This window comes from Aspergillus pseudoviridinutans (genome assembly GCF_018340605.1).
Source record: "Aspergillus pseudoviridinutans IFM 55266 DNA, scaffold_1, whole genome shotgun sequence".
NCBI classification, from domain to species: Eukaryota; Fungi; Ascomycota; class Eurotiomycetes; order Eurotiales; family Aspergillaceae; genus Aspergillus; species Aspergillus pseudoviridinutans.
The window spans coordinates 3854554-3872277 of NW_025091281.1; the positions used below are offsets into that span (position 1 = coordinate 3854554).

Below are 17724 nucleotides of genomic sequence, written 5' to 3' on the forward strand. Positions count from 1 at the left end.
TGTGTTTCTCATTACTGATTCTTCTTCACAGTTCCCTCATCCGGCCACCCTCCTGGTTATCTTTTTCTTTGTCTATACACATTTATTCCCCGGTCTCTGTACATATCCATTCTCTTGTACAATATCAGCCACCATGGTGCGCATTGGCTCTTCACTTCTCCTGGCCACTCTGGCTGCTACAACAGTCTCGGCTGCCTCCGACCCTCCAAATTGCAGCGAGGACTCTCACTGCCCTGAAGAATGGCCTTGCTGTTCTAGTAAGTTCCAGACTACCTAGTTGCTCAGACCTAACCTAACCATTCCTCTACCTCAGTGTACGGCCAGTGTGGTACGGGCGCTTACTGCCTGGGCGGATGCGATCCTCTCATGTCTTTCTCTCTCGACTCCTGTACCCCTGAACCTGTTTGCCAGAGCAAGACCTACAAGGACTGGTCGAACCTCGACAGCGCTGCTGAGAACACCAAGTACCTGGGCAATGCCACCAAATACGACTGGGTCTACAGCGGTACTCCCAAGGTTCAGGATGGAAACCTCCTGCTCACCATGCCCAAGAACAGCGTCGGCACCCTGATCGCAAACAACCACTATCTTTGGTACGGCAAGATCTCGGCCAAGATCAAGAGCAGCCGTGGCGCTGGTGTGGTCACCGGTTTCATTCTGCTGTCTGACACCAAGGACGAGATCGACTACGAGTTCGTCGGTGCTGACTTGACCAATGTTCAGACTAACTACTACTTCCAGGGTATTCTTGACTGTAAGTTCAATGGTGGATCGCGTACCATGGTTTTTACAATTTAACTCACATATTTTATTTTCCTAGACCACCACGGCGGAAATGCATCCGTCCCTGGTGGTGACACCTTTGGCACCTGGCACGAGTACACCATTGACTGGAAGCCCGATGCCATCACATGGTCTGTCGACGGTGAGGTGAAGAGAACTTTGACCAAGGCATCCACCTACAACGAGACCAGCAAGCAATACATGTACCCTCAGACGCCCTCCAGAATGCAGATGTCCCTGTGGCCCGCTGGTCAATCTAGCAACGCCCCGGGTACCATTGCCTGGGCCGGCGGTGAGATCGACTGGAATAGCGAGGACATCAAGAAGACCGGTTATTACTACGCCACTTTTGGCGAAATCACCGTCGAATGCTACGACCCTCCCAGCGGTGCTGATGTCAAGGGCAAGAACGCATACGTCTTCAAGGACAAAGCCGGTCTCGAAAGCTCTATTCAAATCACCAACAACAACACCGTGCTCGCCTCCTTTGGCGCTACCGGACTTGACATGAACCTTGGCGCCAGCTCTTCGGCTTCGGGATCTGCGAACAAGACCAGCAGCGGCGCCAACACTGTCCCCTCTGGCAATGGTGGCTCTGGAAACGAGCCTGGCAATTCCCAGAGCGGTAGCAGCGGCTCCGGTACCAGCACCTCGAGCGGCTCTGGCAGCTCCACCGGATTCAGCCAGGGCAGCGAAACCTCTGCCAGCAGCAACAAGAACGCTGCTCCGTCTCAGAACGAGCGAGTCCTGAATGGTTCCTTCTTCGCTGTTCTGGTTGCCGTTGTTGCTCTGGTCACCCTGTGAACGGGGTTCTTGACACTTTCCACACTTTTTTCTTGGATATTCTTTCTTTATACTTTTCTTGCCCATGACTTGGATATTTCTGTGCATGCCTTCTTCACGTCATCTCGGCGCATGTCCTACTTCTTGCCCTACCCTTCTTGTTCTATACCTGGCGTTCCCCTCTCCCTCAAAAACCGACCGGAACGCCTTTGATATACACTCGATTAACTAGTTCATTTTTGACCCACCGTTTCTGATTCGGATGTTTCATGTTAAAGTAATGATGTGCGCATGGAACGACACTGCGCCCACCTCGAGAGACCGTTTTCATCTCCCACGGCGAGTCTCGCCTTTGGATATACATACACACATACACATACGCATGGGCATATGCACCATTCTGCTAATACTCTCGGCCTGATGGAGGTTTATTGCGCTCATGTTTCAACTATTATGGTTGTTTCTGCATCTGTTGGTGTTTTGACAGTGTAATACCCTAGTCAATGCATGATGGTTACAATATAGTGTCCCTGAAGCTCTGTAGGCTCAGTCTTTCTTAGTGGACTCTAGATCATTCACCTAACAACACAAGCTTTCTTTCATCCCATGCTATTCCTGCATACACAGTAGAGTATACCGCCCTCTCCCATTGCAATCCTTCTGCTCATGAACCACTCACTATCTCCCAACGTCTCGCAACGCATTTACAGAGACCCGTGCGTCAACACAGCAACGTACATCCCAACTGTAACAACCCACGCTTTCAACTCTACGCCTTCTACCAGCTTTATCACCGTCCGTCCATACATCAGTGCTTTCATCAAGCCATCAACATCTTTCATTCCAGACTCTACTCCATAGAGTACCCAAACACATGGAGAATGACAGCTACAGCTTATTCGGACGCTCAAAATACATATACACTCGACGTATCAACTGACAGTTGCCGTCGACTGGAATAAATAGATATAGTCCTCTGTATATGACTCCCTGTTGAATCTAAACAGGCACATACGACCACAGGGTGTGGAAAACAGGGCTTCCCGTCCGCTCAGCCGTACTTAAGCCGCACGCCGGCCGGTTAGTAGTTGGGTGGGTGACCACCAGCGAATCCCGGCTGTTGTATGTTTTTTCATTTTCTTTTATTTTTTCGTCGTCGACGATATGGTCAATAGGTAGTCAGTGCGACGCTCTCTCCCCCTCGAGACGCTGCTACCCCTGTTCTGTAGTTAATTTGTTTGGTGGGAGGTGTCTGGGTGGTCAGGAACGGTGATGAATGACGGTAGAAAGAAGGTAACTGAAGCCGATCATGTGATTGGGGTTGGTTGCCACAGATAATGTCATTGATGCTTGATATGATAATATGTCCAAACGCCGTGCTCCTGAAGGAAATGAGATATAAACTTGCTCAGCCTGTTCAATTAAATCAGTGCATTCCTCCGCACCCGCACTCCCTCTTCTCCATGCCGTCCACTTCCATAGAGCGTTTCCTGAACTCTCCGTGGTAGGTATCCAAGCCCTCGGTGCGGACGTTCTCGCCCAAAGGATCCCCTAGCCAAGTGAAGGGCCGGTCTGTGGAAGACACCCCTTCAACGCCCGCGAATGACCAGGCGCTGGATGATTGTAGGTGCTTGGTGATGTTCTTCACGTCCAGGTCAAGATAGTCTGCCAGAAACTGGCCAACCTCGGTATTTTCGTGGTTCCCAACCAGGGCCCAGGCATCTTTCGAAGACGATGCATAGATGTTGACGTCCACACCTGCGACGGTTAGCCGATCTCCATTTCTTCATGCTATAGAGGCTGGCACTTACCAGAATGGCCGTGGGTCGACCAGCCAATCTGCGCCCTTCGACTGATTATGTCGGCAAACTGATACTGGGAGTTTATCGGCGAATTTGGATCGAGGATAGAATCGACCTCCTCGTCTGTGGCATCGGTGATACCTAGACCTTTCTCCAAAAGCTCTCTAACATAACGTTGCTGCTCGTTCTTCTTCGTGTCCGTAGAGAGAAACTCCCGAAGCTTGTTGTCAATGAATTCAGTTGAATGGCTGGCGTTGGCCAGAACCCCCGGAAGCCATTTGTACTCCGGGTAGGTGGCATGCAGCTGCCGAGCGGCGGCCAGGCCACCCGTCTCATGGTCAGATGTGCTAACCACAACACCGGGCGTCGAGTCTTTCTCGAGGAATTCCAGCACTGCAGCGAATGCCTTATCGTACGCAATAACCTCGTGGACCTGCGCTGCGGGATCGTTGCCGTGTCCGGCATGATCAATACGGGAACCTTCGATCATCAAGAAGAAGCCCTGCTCGCTATCAGCGGTAGCATCGCTGAGTATCTTGAGTGCAGTGCGCGCCATCTCTTCTAGAGACGGGTAGACGTCGTTCTGACTACGACGGTCAATCTCAAACGGAATGTCCTTCTCCGCGAACAGACCCAGGAGGGGTAGCTTGGCTTCCGATCCGCCATTCAGTGAGTCAAAGCCCTTCCGATCATCAAGGTAGCTGAATCCCTTGTCCTTTGCGACGCTGACCAAGTCGCGATCATCTGCCCGGCAGCTCCCATCGGTCGAATTGGGCAGGAAATGGCAACGACCACCACCAAAGATAAGGTCGACAACGCGCCCGAGTGGGTGCTCGCCAATTTCCTGCTCGGCGATCCGGTCTTCGTATTGTCGCATGTTCACGTGCGAAGCAAAGCAGGCAGGGGTGGCATCGGTGATCCGAGTCGTCACAACAAGTCCGGTCTTGTAGCCGGCCAACGACGCAGCCTCGAGGACGGTTCCACAGGGCGAATGATCCGGAAGCACAGAGATGGCACCATTGTAACTCTTAAAACCGCAAGAGAAAGCCGTCGCACCGGCAGCCGAATCCGTCACCAGACTAGAACTCGACCTCGTCCTCGAAGTTCCGATGTGGTGGCCGTCCAGCACCAAAATGTCGTCAATCGGCAGTCCCTCGGCGAATTGTCTATAGCTTCTGGTCATGGTAAGACTGGTAGGGCCCATTCCGTCCGACACCATGAAGATCAGGTTGCGTTTGCCGGTCGGTTTTCCTCCCGGGCCCCAAGGGGGTCTCGAGCCAACATCCGTCTTGCTCGACTCATGCTGGTAGACGACGGCGAGCACGATAACAGCAATTGTTGCTAGGAGCGCCCAGCTGAAGAGACCGACTTGTCGCCAGAAAGGCCAGCCCCGTCGTTCCTGGCCTCGCCCGGTCCGCTCCCCAGTCAGCAGTGCGTCCTCCTCTTCCGCATTCCGGATCGAAGCGTTCTCCGAGGAAGGGCGCGGAGCCAAAAGAGGCTCGTCTCGCGCCATACTAGGCAGGATGTCTCAGATGAGTTAGAGAATGTAATCAACGAGATCTATTTGATGCACTGAATCATTTAACGAGCGTAGAGCGAGAAAGTTGAGGAATCCTGAAGCTAGGGACAGGAGTCCCTTGTGGCTACAGCTGCATTAGGCTTGGCAGCTCACGGGACTCGGAATACGTCACGCGCTGATTCGCTTGATAAGCTCTGATGAGATAACCAATCTACAGTAGGGTACTGCATCTCTCGACTGTACCTAGAATAGAACCTGAATTGCATCATGGGCACTGATTATCTTCTGACATTCTACGGCGATGAAGATGTACAATGAACTATTGGAGTGTATGTATTAGATAGTGTACAAATAGCGGGACAGAATGGATGGGTATAACAGAAGCATTAACGACCGATTCCGCTCAGACATATTCACATCTGTAGAAGAATCAGTCTTCTACCTCCCATGCCACCCAATAGGAATCATAGCTGCAGCAATCTCCGAAACGCCTCTCTCGGTAGCAAGCAAATTAAACTGCGCAGCCGCATTCCTAGTATCAAGCACCTCAACACGAATACCCAGGGAATTGATATGTCGTCTCGTATCAGGGGACAAGGGAAACACCGAAGCCCCCATACCAATAAGTAGCAAGTCTAGCACAAAGGAAATCAACATGGTCAGCTCGCCTTTGGCAGCACCAGGGAAAATGCCGACTCACCAGGACGAGGCCACACAAGCCCCAGGAGCCCCCACGCCTGCTCATCCACCTCAAACTGGCCCTTCTTATTCAACATGCCTGCTTTCGTGCCCTCATTGACTTTCCAGGGCCTCCAGGCGAAAGCCTCCCCGCCAACGAGCAGCACCCCATCCCCACCGGTAACCTTGACCCCGCTATTCAGATGAAACCCGGAATCAAGGCAGGCATCAATGGCGGTCGTCGGCGCGGGTATATTGCCTAGCACATTGAGTGCGGCGAAATCTGTCTGCGTGTCCTCCTTCGAAGGTGGGCCTCGGTCATGGCTGGTTGGCTTTGGCGTATGAGAGCGAGGGATCATTCGGGTCGGGCGGGCATGGTTGCTGTTGTTGCGGCGGGAAGGCCCTAACGTAGCAGTCGATCGTATGGCAGAGCTGGATCTAGGGATAGTTGAGCAAAGATTGCCAGTGCGGGTGCTGCGGGTGCCGGAGATGCTGGTGCGCAGTGCTCGGAGTAACTGGGCTGATGGAGACTGCATCATCGAGGTCGAAATGATTCCGCGGGTGAGTGTAACGCATAGACGTGGACTGTTGAAGCTTCTTCTAGCGATCGACGCTCTGCGGGATATCCGTAAAATGGTATCCGACGCTGACCGATTCAATGGAAAAGGATGCCCAGGAATCGAAAATGCGGTTGAAGCTAGAATAGATTCATGCCTGGAATTTCAGGCTGCTGAACTGGTGAGGAGCGGTGATGTAAGCGGCAGCCAATCGAAGCCTGCTCAATGGCAATCCGCCCAAACACATCTGTAAAGCCTCAGGCATCACTCAGGCATCAAGCACACTACTGTTTCCTTCGCGTTCATAAACCCCAGGAGTAAAGCTGCCAAAGAAGCCGTTCTGGCGATGTAATTAGATAGGTAGTCTAATGTCCTTGCTATCCAAGCATTGAACCGTTTTGCTCCACCTGTGCTGCAAAGTAAAGGCCAGGCGTTTACAAAATCCCAGAAAACTTCTTGCCATCACGTAAGCCACTCAGAACGCCGATAAACTCGATAGTAGGACGGCAAGACAGCACAGAAAGGCAGAAAATTAATCGGAAAACCCGAGAATGGTATCTCATCACTCCGTCAACTCTATAATGACAAACGAAATCGCTCTCCATAGCATGAACTGTTCCTTTACCCGAGAAGAATAAAAACGGGGGTGGATGACCCTATAACCGTGTTCATACTCTTACCCTTTCTGGCTATCATCCGAAGATTTGCCGGAATATTGACCCTGCGCTGGTCGAGCTGTGGCCGGATGATGTTTGCCGTTGCGGTCCTCATCAGACTGGCTGGAGCTGTCGTCTCCAACACCAGTCGTAGATGCACTTCGCAGACGTTGGGCGCGATCTTGAAGAACTTGCGCTTCTGCGGCCGCGCGCTGGGCTCGAATCTGTTTGCGCCACATGCTAGCATACCGGCCTTTCATAGCCAGTAGCTGATCATGCGTGCCACTTTCTGCGACCTTACCTTCATGTAAGACCAAGATGCGATCCGCTGTGGTAATAGTACTGAGGCGGTGTGCTATGACCAGCATGGTGCGGCCACGGGAAAGAGTCGATAGCGCGCCTTGGATGTGCTCTTCGGTCTCTGTATCCAGTGCGGCCGTCGCCTCATCCAAGAGGATGATCCGGGGATTTTTCAAGATGGTTCGAGCAATTGCCACCCGCTGTTTCTCTCCTCCACTGAGTCGGAGACCACGCTCGCCCACCTTGGTGTTGTAGCCATCAGGGAAGGACATGATTTTATCATGAATGCTGGCAGCGCGACAAGCCTCGTAAACTTCCTCATCCGTAGCGTTCTGGTTGGCATATTTCAGATTGTACATCAAAGTTTCGTTAAAAAGAACCGTGTCTTGCGGCACAACCCCGATGTGTCTTCGGAGCGAATCAATCGTAATTTTTTCCACATCGTGTCCGTCGATTCGGATGTGTCCATTTCTCGCGTTATAGAATCGGAACAGGAGACGGAAAACGGTTGACTTGCCACCGCCTGACTCGCCAACGAGTGCTGTGGTTGTGCCCGGTTCGCAATGGAACGTAAGACCATTTAAGGCAGGCTTGCGGGTATCGTACGCAAACTCAACGTCCTCGAACTTAATGTCACCTTTGCATACAGCCAGAGGCATTGCGCCAGGCTTATCAACCACAGTGGGCTGCTCCCTGAATAATTCTAGCATTCGCTCCGAGTTAATCAAGGCCGATTGGATCGAGCGGTAAAAGGTGCCGAAAAAGTTGAGAGGCCCTTGAAGCTGTGCCATGTACGTGAGAAGGGACACAAATTGGCCCACATCCCGCTGGCCCAGAGAGACTTGATAGGCGGCAATGAAACATGCGATCAGTAAACCCAGCATGAAAACGGTATTCTGGGACGTATTCATCAAAGTCAAAGAAAAGAGAACATGGTATTCGGCTTTTTGATAGTCCGAAACGGCACCCCGATATCTGTTAAATTCGTAGTCCTCTGCGTTGAAATACTTGACGGTCTCATATGAGACCATAGAATCGTTCCTGATCCACCATGTCAGCCTTCAATTTCCTCGTGATATTTTATAGGCAAAACTTACTTCACAGCATCCTCTTGCCTCGATGCGTTGACCATCTGTCGTCTGATCTCTGCTCTCCACTGGGCCATGCGTACGGTAACATAAAGGTAGCAAAAGGTGACGATAGTAACGACGAGTGCATAATAAGCGTCAAGGGCAATAAGCAAGTATCCGATGGCGACACACAGATCTACCAGCATTGGTACAACCTGAAAAGTGACCTGTTCCAGGAAGGTATTGATAGAGCTGCCTTTGCTCAGGGCAGATAGCACTTCACCGGTTTTCTTTCCCAAGTGGAAATCGAGACTGAGACCATGCACGTGTTCAAAGGCAGCCGTCGAAAGCTCCATGTAAGAATACTGGCTCACTGGGATCCATAGGCTAGACCGCAGCGAACCGATCAAGCCCTGATTGCCTTGTAGCCACCGGTAAAGAATATAGAGACAGATTTCAAACCACGGGACACGGAAGTCACCGTCAGTTTTCGACAAGATATTGGTGATCACTCCCACCTGGTAGGGGACCAAAACATTGACGACACGTTGGAGAACAATCAGGATGAAACAGATGATCACAATCAACTGCAATTGACGGGACTTGGAAGGCCACAGGTACGGAAAAAATAGAGAATAGCCACTGAGATATTCCCACCAGCTGGTGGACGGAACTGTGGTTGGACGGACCCATGGGTCGGCCGGTTTGGAAGGTTGCTGGTTTCCTTGAGCGGCATGAGTCGAGCCGTAAGCCGTGCCATTAGTGCCTGTTTCTGCGTGCGCGGGATCGAGCAATCCTGTCGACTCGGTTGGGCCATGGGTCTGGTCTCGGGCTGCCTTCCGTGCACTGGTCCTCGCACTGATCGAGCAGAACAAGTAGATTAAAACCAATATCGCCAAAATGAGTACTCTGATACAATTGGAGACGATCTCCATTGACTCCCATCCTGTCATGCCCTGCCGTAGTCGACCACCAGAAGGGTTCCCTACCACGGGTTCATGGTGAACGGTGGAGTAGATAGAAAGGGAGGCCCCCACAATGGMCAATTCGAAGGGGATTGCGATAATCCATGGAATGAGCTGGGTTGAGGACGGAGAGGGTTTACTGTCTAACAGAGACACGAGGATTACCGCGTAAACGAAAAATGAACCCACAACGTAGATCTGACATATATCTATCAGCGCTGGGTCGACAACCGACGCATCAATCGTTCAAGTTGTCCGACTTACCACCACAGCCTGGCCACACCACCAGTGCTCCGATCTGGCAACCATAACATGAGCCACGTTGATGGCGGCATCGGCAACCAAAGTGACGAGCACACCAGCCGACAGCCACTTGAAAAGCAGCTTCGCGCTCTGGGAGAACTTCTGTGTTTCTTTCACGACGACCATTGTGCTTCTTGACCGCTTTGGTAGAGGTCGTCCACCCGGTCCTGTGCACACTGCATTGCCATTTTGGGTCACAGTTCTAGCAGTGCGAATGGAGTTGGTCACAAAAGCCACGACGAAAACAACGAGGAGTACAATTGGGGAGGCTGTGCGAAGGTACGCCAACAGCTCACGCGTTCCATGATGAGACGCCATCATGATCGATCCTCCCGCGCAATATCCGACACAATCACAGGTTCATCAAAACGTTTCCATGACACAATTGCCGTATTATTCCGTCTTGACCGAGGGATACGAAAAAGAAGCGGTAGGGACAGCGAGTTGGAGTAGGAATCGGGCCGGAAACGACTGTCAGTGTAGGAACAGTGGCCTGAGGGCAGTCGAGAAATAGAGGGCCTGCGGATTAACTGTTATGTAGGCTTGTAGAGACTGAACGAACGCTGCAGCTCTTCGTTTCCCCTTCCTGGTCGTGATAACGAACCTCGGTACCAATTCAGGCGACGCAGAACGACAAAAGACAAAAGCAAGAAAACAGCAGTGAGAAGAATAGAAGAATGCAGACAATAGGTACAACAGAACAAAAACGCGTATTGATTAAAAAGCTATACGTGAGGACGAGGACACGAACAGGGATGAAGGAAAAGCCCCTACTATATGGTGAAGCATTGGACCATACAAGAGATAGAGGGATAGCGAAAGAAGAGGAGATCGGGAAGGAGAGAGGAAGGAGAGTGAGTGAAAGAAAAGGTAGAGGAGCAGATCAATGGAGAGATCGAGCTCAGTATTGATCATCGAGGGCGAGGGAATAATAACTAGTCTGGGTGGAATGACGGTGTGCGGGTTCCGCCATGCAGGATCCGGACGGAGTCGAGAATCTGTTTTTCTCTCTGGGACTGGTTTAACTACTCCATAGTCTGGTTAGCTCCGTTCGAGCCTGCTGAAGCTTGTGGATCCTGGGAGGCAAAATTCTAGCAGGCGGTACGGAGCAGTCTATCGATCACTACTAGTCCACTGCCAGATAGATACTAGTGCTAAAATAAATCAAATAAAATAATAAAATGAAAAGTTATGTTAATAATATTCCGACGTAGCAGAAAATTCCAACCAAAATCAAGAAAATCCAGTGGGCTTCAACAGCTGTAGGTTACCTTGGTATGCATCTCCGCCGATATTTTAGGTGTACGTATCCCTTAGGTCGGATGACTACCTATCTTAGGGTATCTTTCTAACACCTTTTGTTCGGATCGACCTGTCGTCTAAGGGTTTCCTTTAATTTTGATTTCCCTCAAGACCATTCCCTCTCAAATCCACTTCGCGGGATCAAGGATCGTGTCTAACTCGTTCCCGTCATCGTTTGTCTAGATTAGAAGCATGAATGGCCATGGAGACGCCAGTTGGCAACGTTCTCAAGGGATTCTATAAATTGAACAGGCAAGGTCTGAGCTTCATGCCCAAACCCTACAGGGATCCAACAGCTCCACTAAAAGTTATGATTGGCTTATGGAGCAGAAGGATCCTTCCGATGAGGAGGAGAGATTATGGTGTAGAATGGAAGAGATTGGATGTCAGACATGAGCTTCAAAACGCAAGTAGTGCTCGAGTCCAACCTTTTGAGAGACAATGAACGCTCTAGACTCTAGGGTGAGACAGAAAGATGACTGGTCAGCAAGCGCAGGGAAATCGTTGGAGAACCAGTCAAGGTAGATCTTCGATATACCGCAGGTAGTAAGAATTTACTGCTTACCTCGATCGATGAATGGTCCGAGCTGCAATCAAACCATGCGGCTTTGTTTGTCGAAGGTTGTTAACTGCCAGCCTTATGGGTACTCTGGACGCTGGGCTATAGTCCAAATCCAACTTTAGATGTAGAATTTCCGATTTTCATCGTGGTCTGAATTGCATATTTGAATTAATGGCATTCGATGACGCTGGTCTAGCACCTTGGACGTTCGACACTAATTTTTAGCAATAAATATTCCCTATGAGAGACGTGCAGCCCAGAATTTCAATGCCTCAAGTATGAGTAGTATCAATCTGCGTAAGTGGCTGACAGCAGATTGAGGCTTTCAGGGGTGGTATACCTGTTCAATTACAAACAACGCTTCAGGAATTTATACCTCGTCTGGGAAGTCATAACCCATCTGCAGATCTACCTGATGACCCAAAGTACAATAATTAACACCTATGGAGGAATATGTCGAGATCCGAATCGGATTCTTTCATTTGTGTACATTGAGGCCCTGGTTAGGCCGCTTGACGTTTTGTTATTTGTTTTTCCCTGATTAGATAGTTTGTCCCACCCTTCAGTCCCGAGTGTCCGGATGATCTAAAACATCTCTCATGGCTGGTATGTATCCATGGATGTTTAAGACACAAAGTTCAAAGCACTACACCACCAGGTAAGACTCAAGTCAGTCATTATTAATAGAAGAACTCAGATCCAGATAGTGGACTAGTTAGATTCCTCAGATCAATTACTTAGATTAACTGACTTGTCATTTCTTTTTTTTTCACTTAACCTTTTGGTTTGGTGAGCTACTACCCATGTGTCTTAATCGATGCAGAAAGCTTCCAGACCGCCTCTTGTCATGCATGCATGTATCCAACGCTTTGATATTCGATATGCATACATCTATGTCTACAGTACCTCTACGTAGTATCCAAGACAACACATTTTTTCAAAAACCATGATGATATGCAATCCTTCTCACCTGTCTTTCCCAACGGCCGTGCACAAGAGCCATTATTCCAAGGATTCTCCTTGTCAACTTGCCTGTTGCTAACTGGTTATGATCTGTCAGCTGGACAGGTAACATACCAGTGTTTGCCTTGGACAGACTGCTAGCTAGTAGTAGTACCTTGCCTAGGTACTCTATCTGCCTAAACTCCATCTTAGTACAACGAGTTCTCAACCTGAGTGGCTGCTATTATTATTTAGTCTCACATTGTTAGTCTCAGCTCCATGAGCTCAAAGCCTCAAGATAATCTATCATCGATTAGCTGCTTCCCGCCTGCAAACAAACGAACCCACTCTGGACGCTAAATCATTCCCACCCCCAAAAGCCCGCACATCACGAGTCATTGCCACTCTTTTTTTGATCCTCATCTTCTTCCGTCCTTCTATTCTATTACGCTAAGGTACTAAATTGATCATGACCATCTGACTACATCCATAGAACGTTGCAATTTGTCTACGGAGGTACATTGATCCATTATTTGAGAGTGTGCCAAGCAATCGAAGCATAGTGTGGAGTATTGCCATTGGCCTGCTCAATTCATTATTGCCGTTTATCCATTATCCATCATAGGCATCATCCTCACTCCTGTCATCAATTCCTCCCCTCTACCCAGCTTGCAAGCATCATCCAACCAAGTACCCCTTCTTGTCCGTCTCTTTTTGGAGCTGCATTTACTCGGTCATCGCTGTCTGGTTCCAGCCAATAATAATAAGACCAAGCCCTTCTACCTCCACTCCCCAGCTTCCTCTACTTTGAAGGCATACTCCGTACACACCTTTTGCAACTGCAGTGGCTCCGCCTCCCCCTTTCTGTCCCCGCCCCCAGGCAATCCATGGATTGCTGCCATTGTTGACCATCAAGTGACTAACTACTCCGTACTCTGTATCATTCTATGTGTTCTGTTCCACAATCTTTGTAAGCATTTTTTGCTGCTCATCTGACTATTGCTGGGGGCCTACCTAATGATCGAGACCGAAGCTTCGATCTTCATCAGGATGAGTCTTGATCGACAAACCTTGTCTGCTTTGTTTTTCTTCCTACGATCTTGGACTCGATGCTGAGTCGTGCATCGTTTGATCTACCATGACCGATCTTCCTCGACTGCCCACTCGTGGCAACACTTCTACTTCACATCAGTCTCCAGCTCCTCCCCCTCCTCCTCCTCCTGCGCCAGTGCATCAAGGTCAAAAATACTCCCATCGAGCGGCCAATGCTCTAGCAAGATTTGCCCAGCCTTTTTTCTCTGGGTCTCGGCCCCCCAGCCCGCATACTTCAACGGTTCGTGCAGACCTGTCTGCTGGTCCCCGCCCAACCAGGTCCAAGTCATTGTACGGCTTTCATTTCCTTCTTCGGTTTGGGTTTCTATCATTTTGATTTTAGCATTGTCACACCTACTTCCCTTGCTTGGCTTCGCTTCCACCACTCCACCGCCTATGAGGCTACCGCTCGCATAGAGCTTGAGTCCAAGCCACTTAGAAACGATTGAACTAACGTCAGTTCCAGACCTGGGGCATCCCAAACTGTTACACATAAGACCGGTATCCCCATAGCCGCCCTAGACGTCTCCCCGCAACGGACGCACGCCGTCATTGGTGGGAAGGAAATTTTAAAGACTATTCGCGTCTCCCCCGACCGTTTGTCTGAGGAAATCAATCTTCGCAATGCTATTATCAGTTACTCCTCCACGCATCATGGCGGGAGTGGGCTTTCCGCGCGGCACAAGGACCAGCTAACTGTCAGGGACGTGAAATGGTCACATGGCAATTATGACCGAACCATCGCCACCGCTGTGGCTAATGGTCGCATTGTCGTCTATGATCTCAATCGGACTGGCTTGGAATTTTGCCGCTTCCAAGGACACAGCCGTCAGGTTCATCGGCTAGCTTTCAATCCTTACGCTCCGGCATTGCTTCTGTCAGGGAGTCAGGATTCTACGATCCGGATGTGGGACTTGCGGACAGCGTCTGCCGAGCGTGGAGTGTCTATGTGTGGGAGTAAGGAACAATACATTGGCAACAGTGACGCCGTCCGTGACATCAGGTGGTCACCGAGCGACCGTTTCGTGTTTGCGACCGCTACGGATAGCGGTGCGATTCAGCTGTGGGACTCTCGGAAAAACAGTGCTCCATTAATGAGGATTACGGCTCATGACAGACCGTGCTTTTCAGTAGATTGGCACCCGGATGGACGACATGTGGTCAGTGGCGGCACAGACAGGCAGGTCAAAGTCTGGGACTTTTCCTCGACTGCTGAGCGGAGACAAAAGCCTACTTTCCAGTTCAGGACACCCCAGGCCGTCCTCAATGTGCGATGGCGCCCGCCCTCCACGGATAAGGAATCCGGAGATTGGCAGTCTTGCCAGGTGGTCACATCCTACGACAAAGAAGATCCACGGATTCACCTCTGGGACCTTCGACGGCCACATATCCCCTTCCGGCAATTTGATCGGTATGACTCTCACGCTTCCGATCTGCTCTGGCATTCCAAGGATCTCTTGTGGACAGTAGGCGAAACCGGTGCATTCACACAGACCGATATCCGTTATGCTCCGCATGTGGTCCATCAGCGGCCCACGTGCGCCGTCGCTTGGAGCCCGAATGGAGAGGTGCTTGCTTTCGCTCAGAAACGAGCTCGGCGAAGTATTACGGGTCTCAGTGCTACTGACTTCACAGATCGTCTAGAGATGGAGCACAGTAGCGGAGAACCTTTGAGCCAGAGTCCGACGGAAGATGTCCTTGATGAACCTTCATTTATCTCCATTCGCGCTCGACCCAGTAAGCCCAGTAGCATTCGTCCTTCTAAATCGTTGAGCAGTACCCCGCCCGGGGCTCCCGAGAATCCTTCCGTCCTTCCGTTAGGAGAGACGCTATCCAAGATTCCTCCACCTGGACCTCGCCAGCTCGGAGTAGTGGGTAGCGTTCCCGGGGCCACTTTGGATCCGGCGGTCTTTCGATTTCTTGCTCGCCACTATACTCCCTTACTCGAAGCTCCTGAAGACAGCCGCAAGCATGCGGACGTACTGCGCGCCTTGTTGGACTCGTTGACTCAGAATTCAGAGCGCGCAGAGGATGTGTCGTTGCCGAAGCTAGCTCAGACTTGGAGAATAGTGAAGTTTGCTGTTATTCAGGAGCTTGAACTCAGGGCCAGGGCGAAACGACAGGCCCCGGAAAGAGGCTCACGCAATGTCAAGAAAAAGCTCTCCAAAGAGGGGCAACGTGCCGAGCGACCTCCGGCCCTGGAAGATGGGAGGACTGATAAATTGAAAAACCGCTTGTTCAGAGGCGTAATGGAGACAGATGCATCAAAGCATGCCACAACAGAAATTGAAAGCACGTCAAATATCACCACGCCTCTCGCAAGACCCTTACCGGACTCTCCCGTCGAGTCCGTGGGCAGTCCGCACTCGCAAATGACCTCCTTGAACGATGATGCTACAGATATTGAGCCCTTACCGCCCTCTGTTTTGAGCTCCAACCAAGGCACCATGAACACGATGGACTCGAACGGTTGGTCGTCAATGTCAGATGTCGAACCTCATTCCATACCCCAATTTGAAAAACGCCAGTCAGATGCAGGTGATAGTTCTCTGGGTTCGTTTGAAAACCCAGGAGACCTTGTTGGGACATCGGCGATTCAAAGTCCGGAAAGTGACCAAAGATCAGCACCGCGGGCCATTAATCGTCAGGCGGACTGGCGTGTTCGAAATCACCCGGATTATGTCAAAGGAGCGTCAGGAGACGAGTTTGACCAAAATTTGGAGGACAAAAGGGCAGCGATTCGTGATTATAAGCTCTTTCCTAAGAAAGTTTTATCGCTCGAGTCTCATATCGAGCCCCAGAGGCCACCGCCTTTCCACAGACATGAATCCTCAGAGAGCTTTCCAATGTTCTCAGAATCCACAGGAAGCTCACATCCTTCCAAATCACTGGCTACGTCATTTTCCTCTGCGGCAAGACTGTACGATAGCTCGAAGATTGCTGAAACGGATGAATCCCTCATTGAGGACTATACTCGCGAGCATGAGAATCTAGAGCTTGCTCACACCTCCATATTGAATGATCAGGCCCTTCAGGATGACGGATTGTTTCAAGACAGTGTTATTGATGGTAGCCGCGTTCATCTGGAACGTCCTTCGAGCCCTCCGCCACTTCTAACGGAGTCTAGCCCTGTGCAGATTCCTAAGGACAGCTCAACATCAGCCAAGAATGCACCAAATTTGCGATCTGTACCTGAGTCGACGGAGGACCTTTCCGAAGTCGTTATTCCTCTCAGCCCCGACCTGAGCGGAAACAAGCCTTGGGGGCCAGAAATACTGCTGAAAGAAGCGATCAGGTATAATCACAGCAGCACGCACGTTGACATACAGTCTGCTGCCCACCTGCTTCAGAAACTACGCGTACTCTTCCAAGAATGTGAGAAACTTCTCCCAAGGGAGGAGAGTGAGCTCATCTTCAAAACCTACCATGAGCACCTTGTACGCCAGTCGATGTACCTGGAGGCTGCCGAGCTTCGACTTTTGTGTGTACCATCCTATCCAGCGGTGTATGAGTACGCCCAGACGAATACTTTCATAAATGTGTTCTGCTTCACATGCAAGCGACCATACGAAAACCCGAAACAGGATAACCGTCGCTGTTACCAATGCAATACCCCGCAAGAACCTTGTGCCATTTGCATGAGCGTTGACCCACCGGCCGACTGGATTACAGAGCAGATCTCATCATTCGCCGATTCCGAAGAGCATTCCGAGGCTACCTCGCATTTGCTATCCTCGTCGCGGTCCTCACTCAAGACGGAGCAGATCCCTCCCTCTGAGCTGCAGCGTTTGGATGGTGCATTGCTGGGCGATTACACCGTTCCTCGACCAATGGGTTCCTCTCTCTGGACCTGGTGTCAAGGTTGCGGCCACGGAGGCCACATGGCTTGTATTACCGCGTGGTTGAGCGACCCGTCCTTCAGTGAAGGGGGTTGCGCCACCCCTGGCTGTATGCACGACTGTGGACCTGGACCACGCCGTGAGTTTAATCGCGCGGTTTTGCAAGATGAATCCAGAAAGCGAGACGCTGCTAGCAGAAAAGCCGGATTGGGGTTCGTCAAACGCGACCCATGGGCAAAAGGCGAGAGCAAAGCGGTCGAAAAGGTCCGTGGAATGCTCGGTGTTGCCGCATCAGGTGGAAGCACTGTTTCACCTGCGTCCGCCGGGACGGGGGAGGCATCATCGTCCGGCATGATGTCACCGAAGAAAGTACGATTAGTGACGCCGAGCGAGCAAGGCAAGCGACGGAGTGGTCCGTCGCGGGCGAGTACCGGGGGCAGTAGCGTAATTAACATCTGACAACATCTGGCCGCGCCCTTTGTGTTCTTATGCCTTACTGTATACATGTATAGAACTTTTAGGATGGTCACTAATGGGAATCAGGTTATAAGTTGATGGTTAAAGGGTCGTG

The 17724-nt window shown here is 50.8% G+C and overlaps 5 protein-coding genes and 1 non-coding gene across 6 annotated transcripts; 3 read left to right on the forward strand and 3 right to left on the reverse strand.

The window, feature by feature from the left end:
- Window positions 1–133: 133 nt before the first annotated feature.
- utr2 (putative cell wall glucanase (Utr2)) lies at window positions 134–1587 on the forward strand (the record flags this gene model as incomplete). The annotated part of the gene is made up of 3 exons (XM_043297627.1): window positions 134–257; window positions 314–754; window positions 821–1587. 3 exons carry the CDS (start codon window positions 134–136, stop codon window positions 1585–1587), a joined length of 1332 nt encoding a protein of 443 aa, XP_043153562.1.
- A 988-nt stretch (window positions 1588–2575) lies between these two features.
- Asppvi_r0001 lies at window positions 2576–2695 on the forward strand. The gene has a single exon (XR_006253289.1). It is a non-coding gene; the product is annotated as a 5S ribosomal RNA (ribosomal RNA).
- A 297-nt stretch (window positions 2696–2992) lies between these two features.
- Asppvi_001331 (alkaline phosphatase) lies at window positions 2993–4881 on the reverse strand (the record flags this gene model as incomplete). Its single annotated transcript, XM_043297628.1, has 2 exons — window positions 2993–3324; window positions 3378–4881. The coding sequence occupies 2 exons, from the start codon at window positions 4879–4881 to the stop codon at window positions 2993–2995; spliced, it is 1836 nt and encodes a 611-aa protein (XP_043153563.1).
- A 444-nt stretch (window positions 4882–5325) lies between these two features.
- Window positions 5326–6104, reverse strand: Asppvi_001332 (Mth938-like domain-containing protein; the record flags this gene model as incomplete). Its single annotated transcript, XM_043297629.1, has 2 exons — window positions 5326–5522; window positions 5588–6104. The coding sequence occupies 2 exons, from the start codon at window positions 6102–6104 to the stop codon at window positions 5326–5328; spliced, it is 714 nt and encodes a 237-aa protein (XP_043153564.1).
- A 694-nt stretch (window positions 6105–6798) lies between these two features.
- hmt1 (putative vacuolar ABC heavy metal transporter (Hmt1)) lies at window positions 6799–9734 on the reverse strand (the record flags this gene model as incomplete). Its single annotated transcript, XM_043297630.1, has 3 exons — window positions 6799–8119; window positions 8176–9311; window positions 9378–9734. 3 exons carry the CDS (start codon window positions 9732–9734, stop codon window positions 6799–6801), a joined length of 2814 nt encoding a protein of 937 aa, XP_043153565.1.
- Window positions 9735–13360: 3626 nt separating this feature from the next.
- Window positions 13361–17612, forward strand: Asppvi_001334 (WD repeat protein; the record flags this gene model as incomplete). The annotated part of the gene is made up of 2 exons (XM_043297631.1): window positions 13361–13605; window positions 13781–17612. 2 exons carry the CDS (start codon window positions 13361–13363, stop codon window positions 17610–17612), a joined length of 4077 nt encoding a protein of 1358 aa, XP_043153566.1.
- Between the last annotated feature and the right edge of the window lie 112 nt (window positions 17613–17724).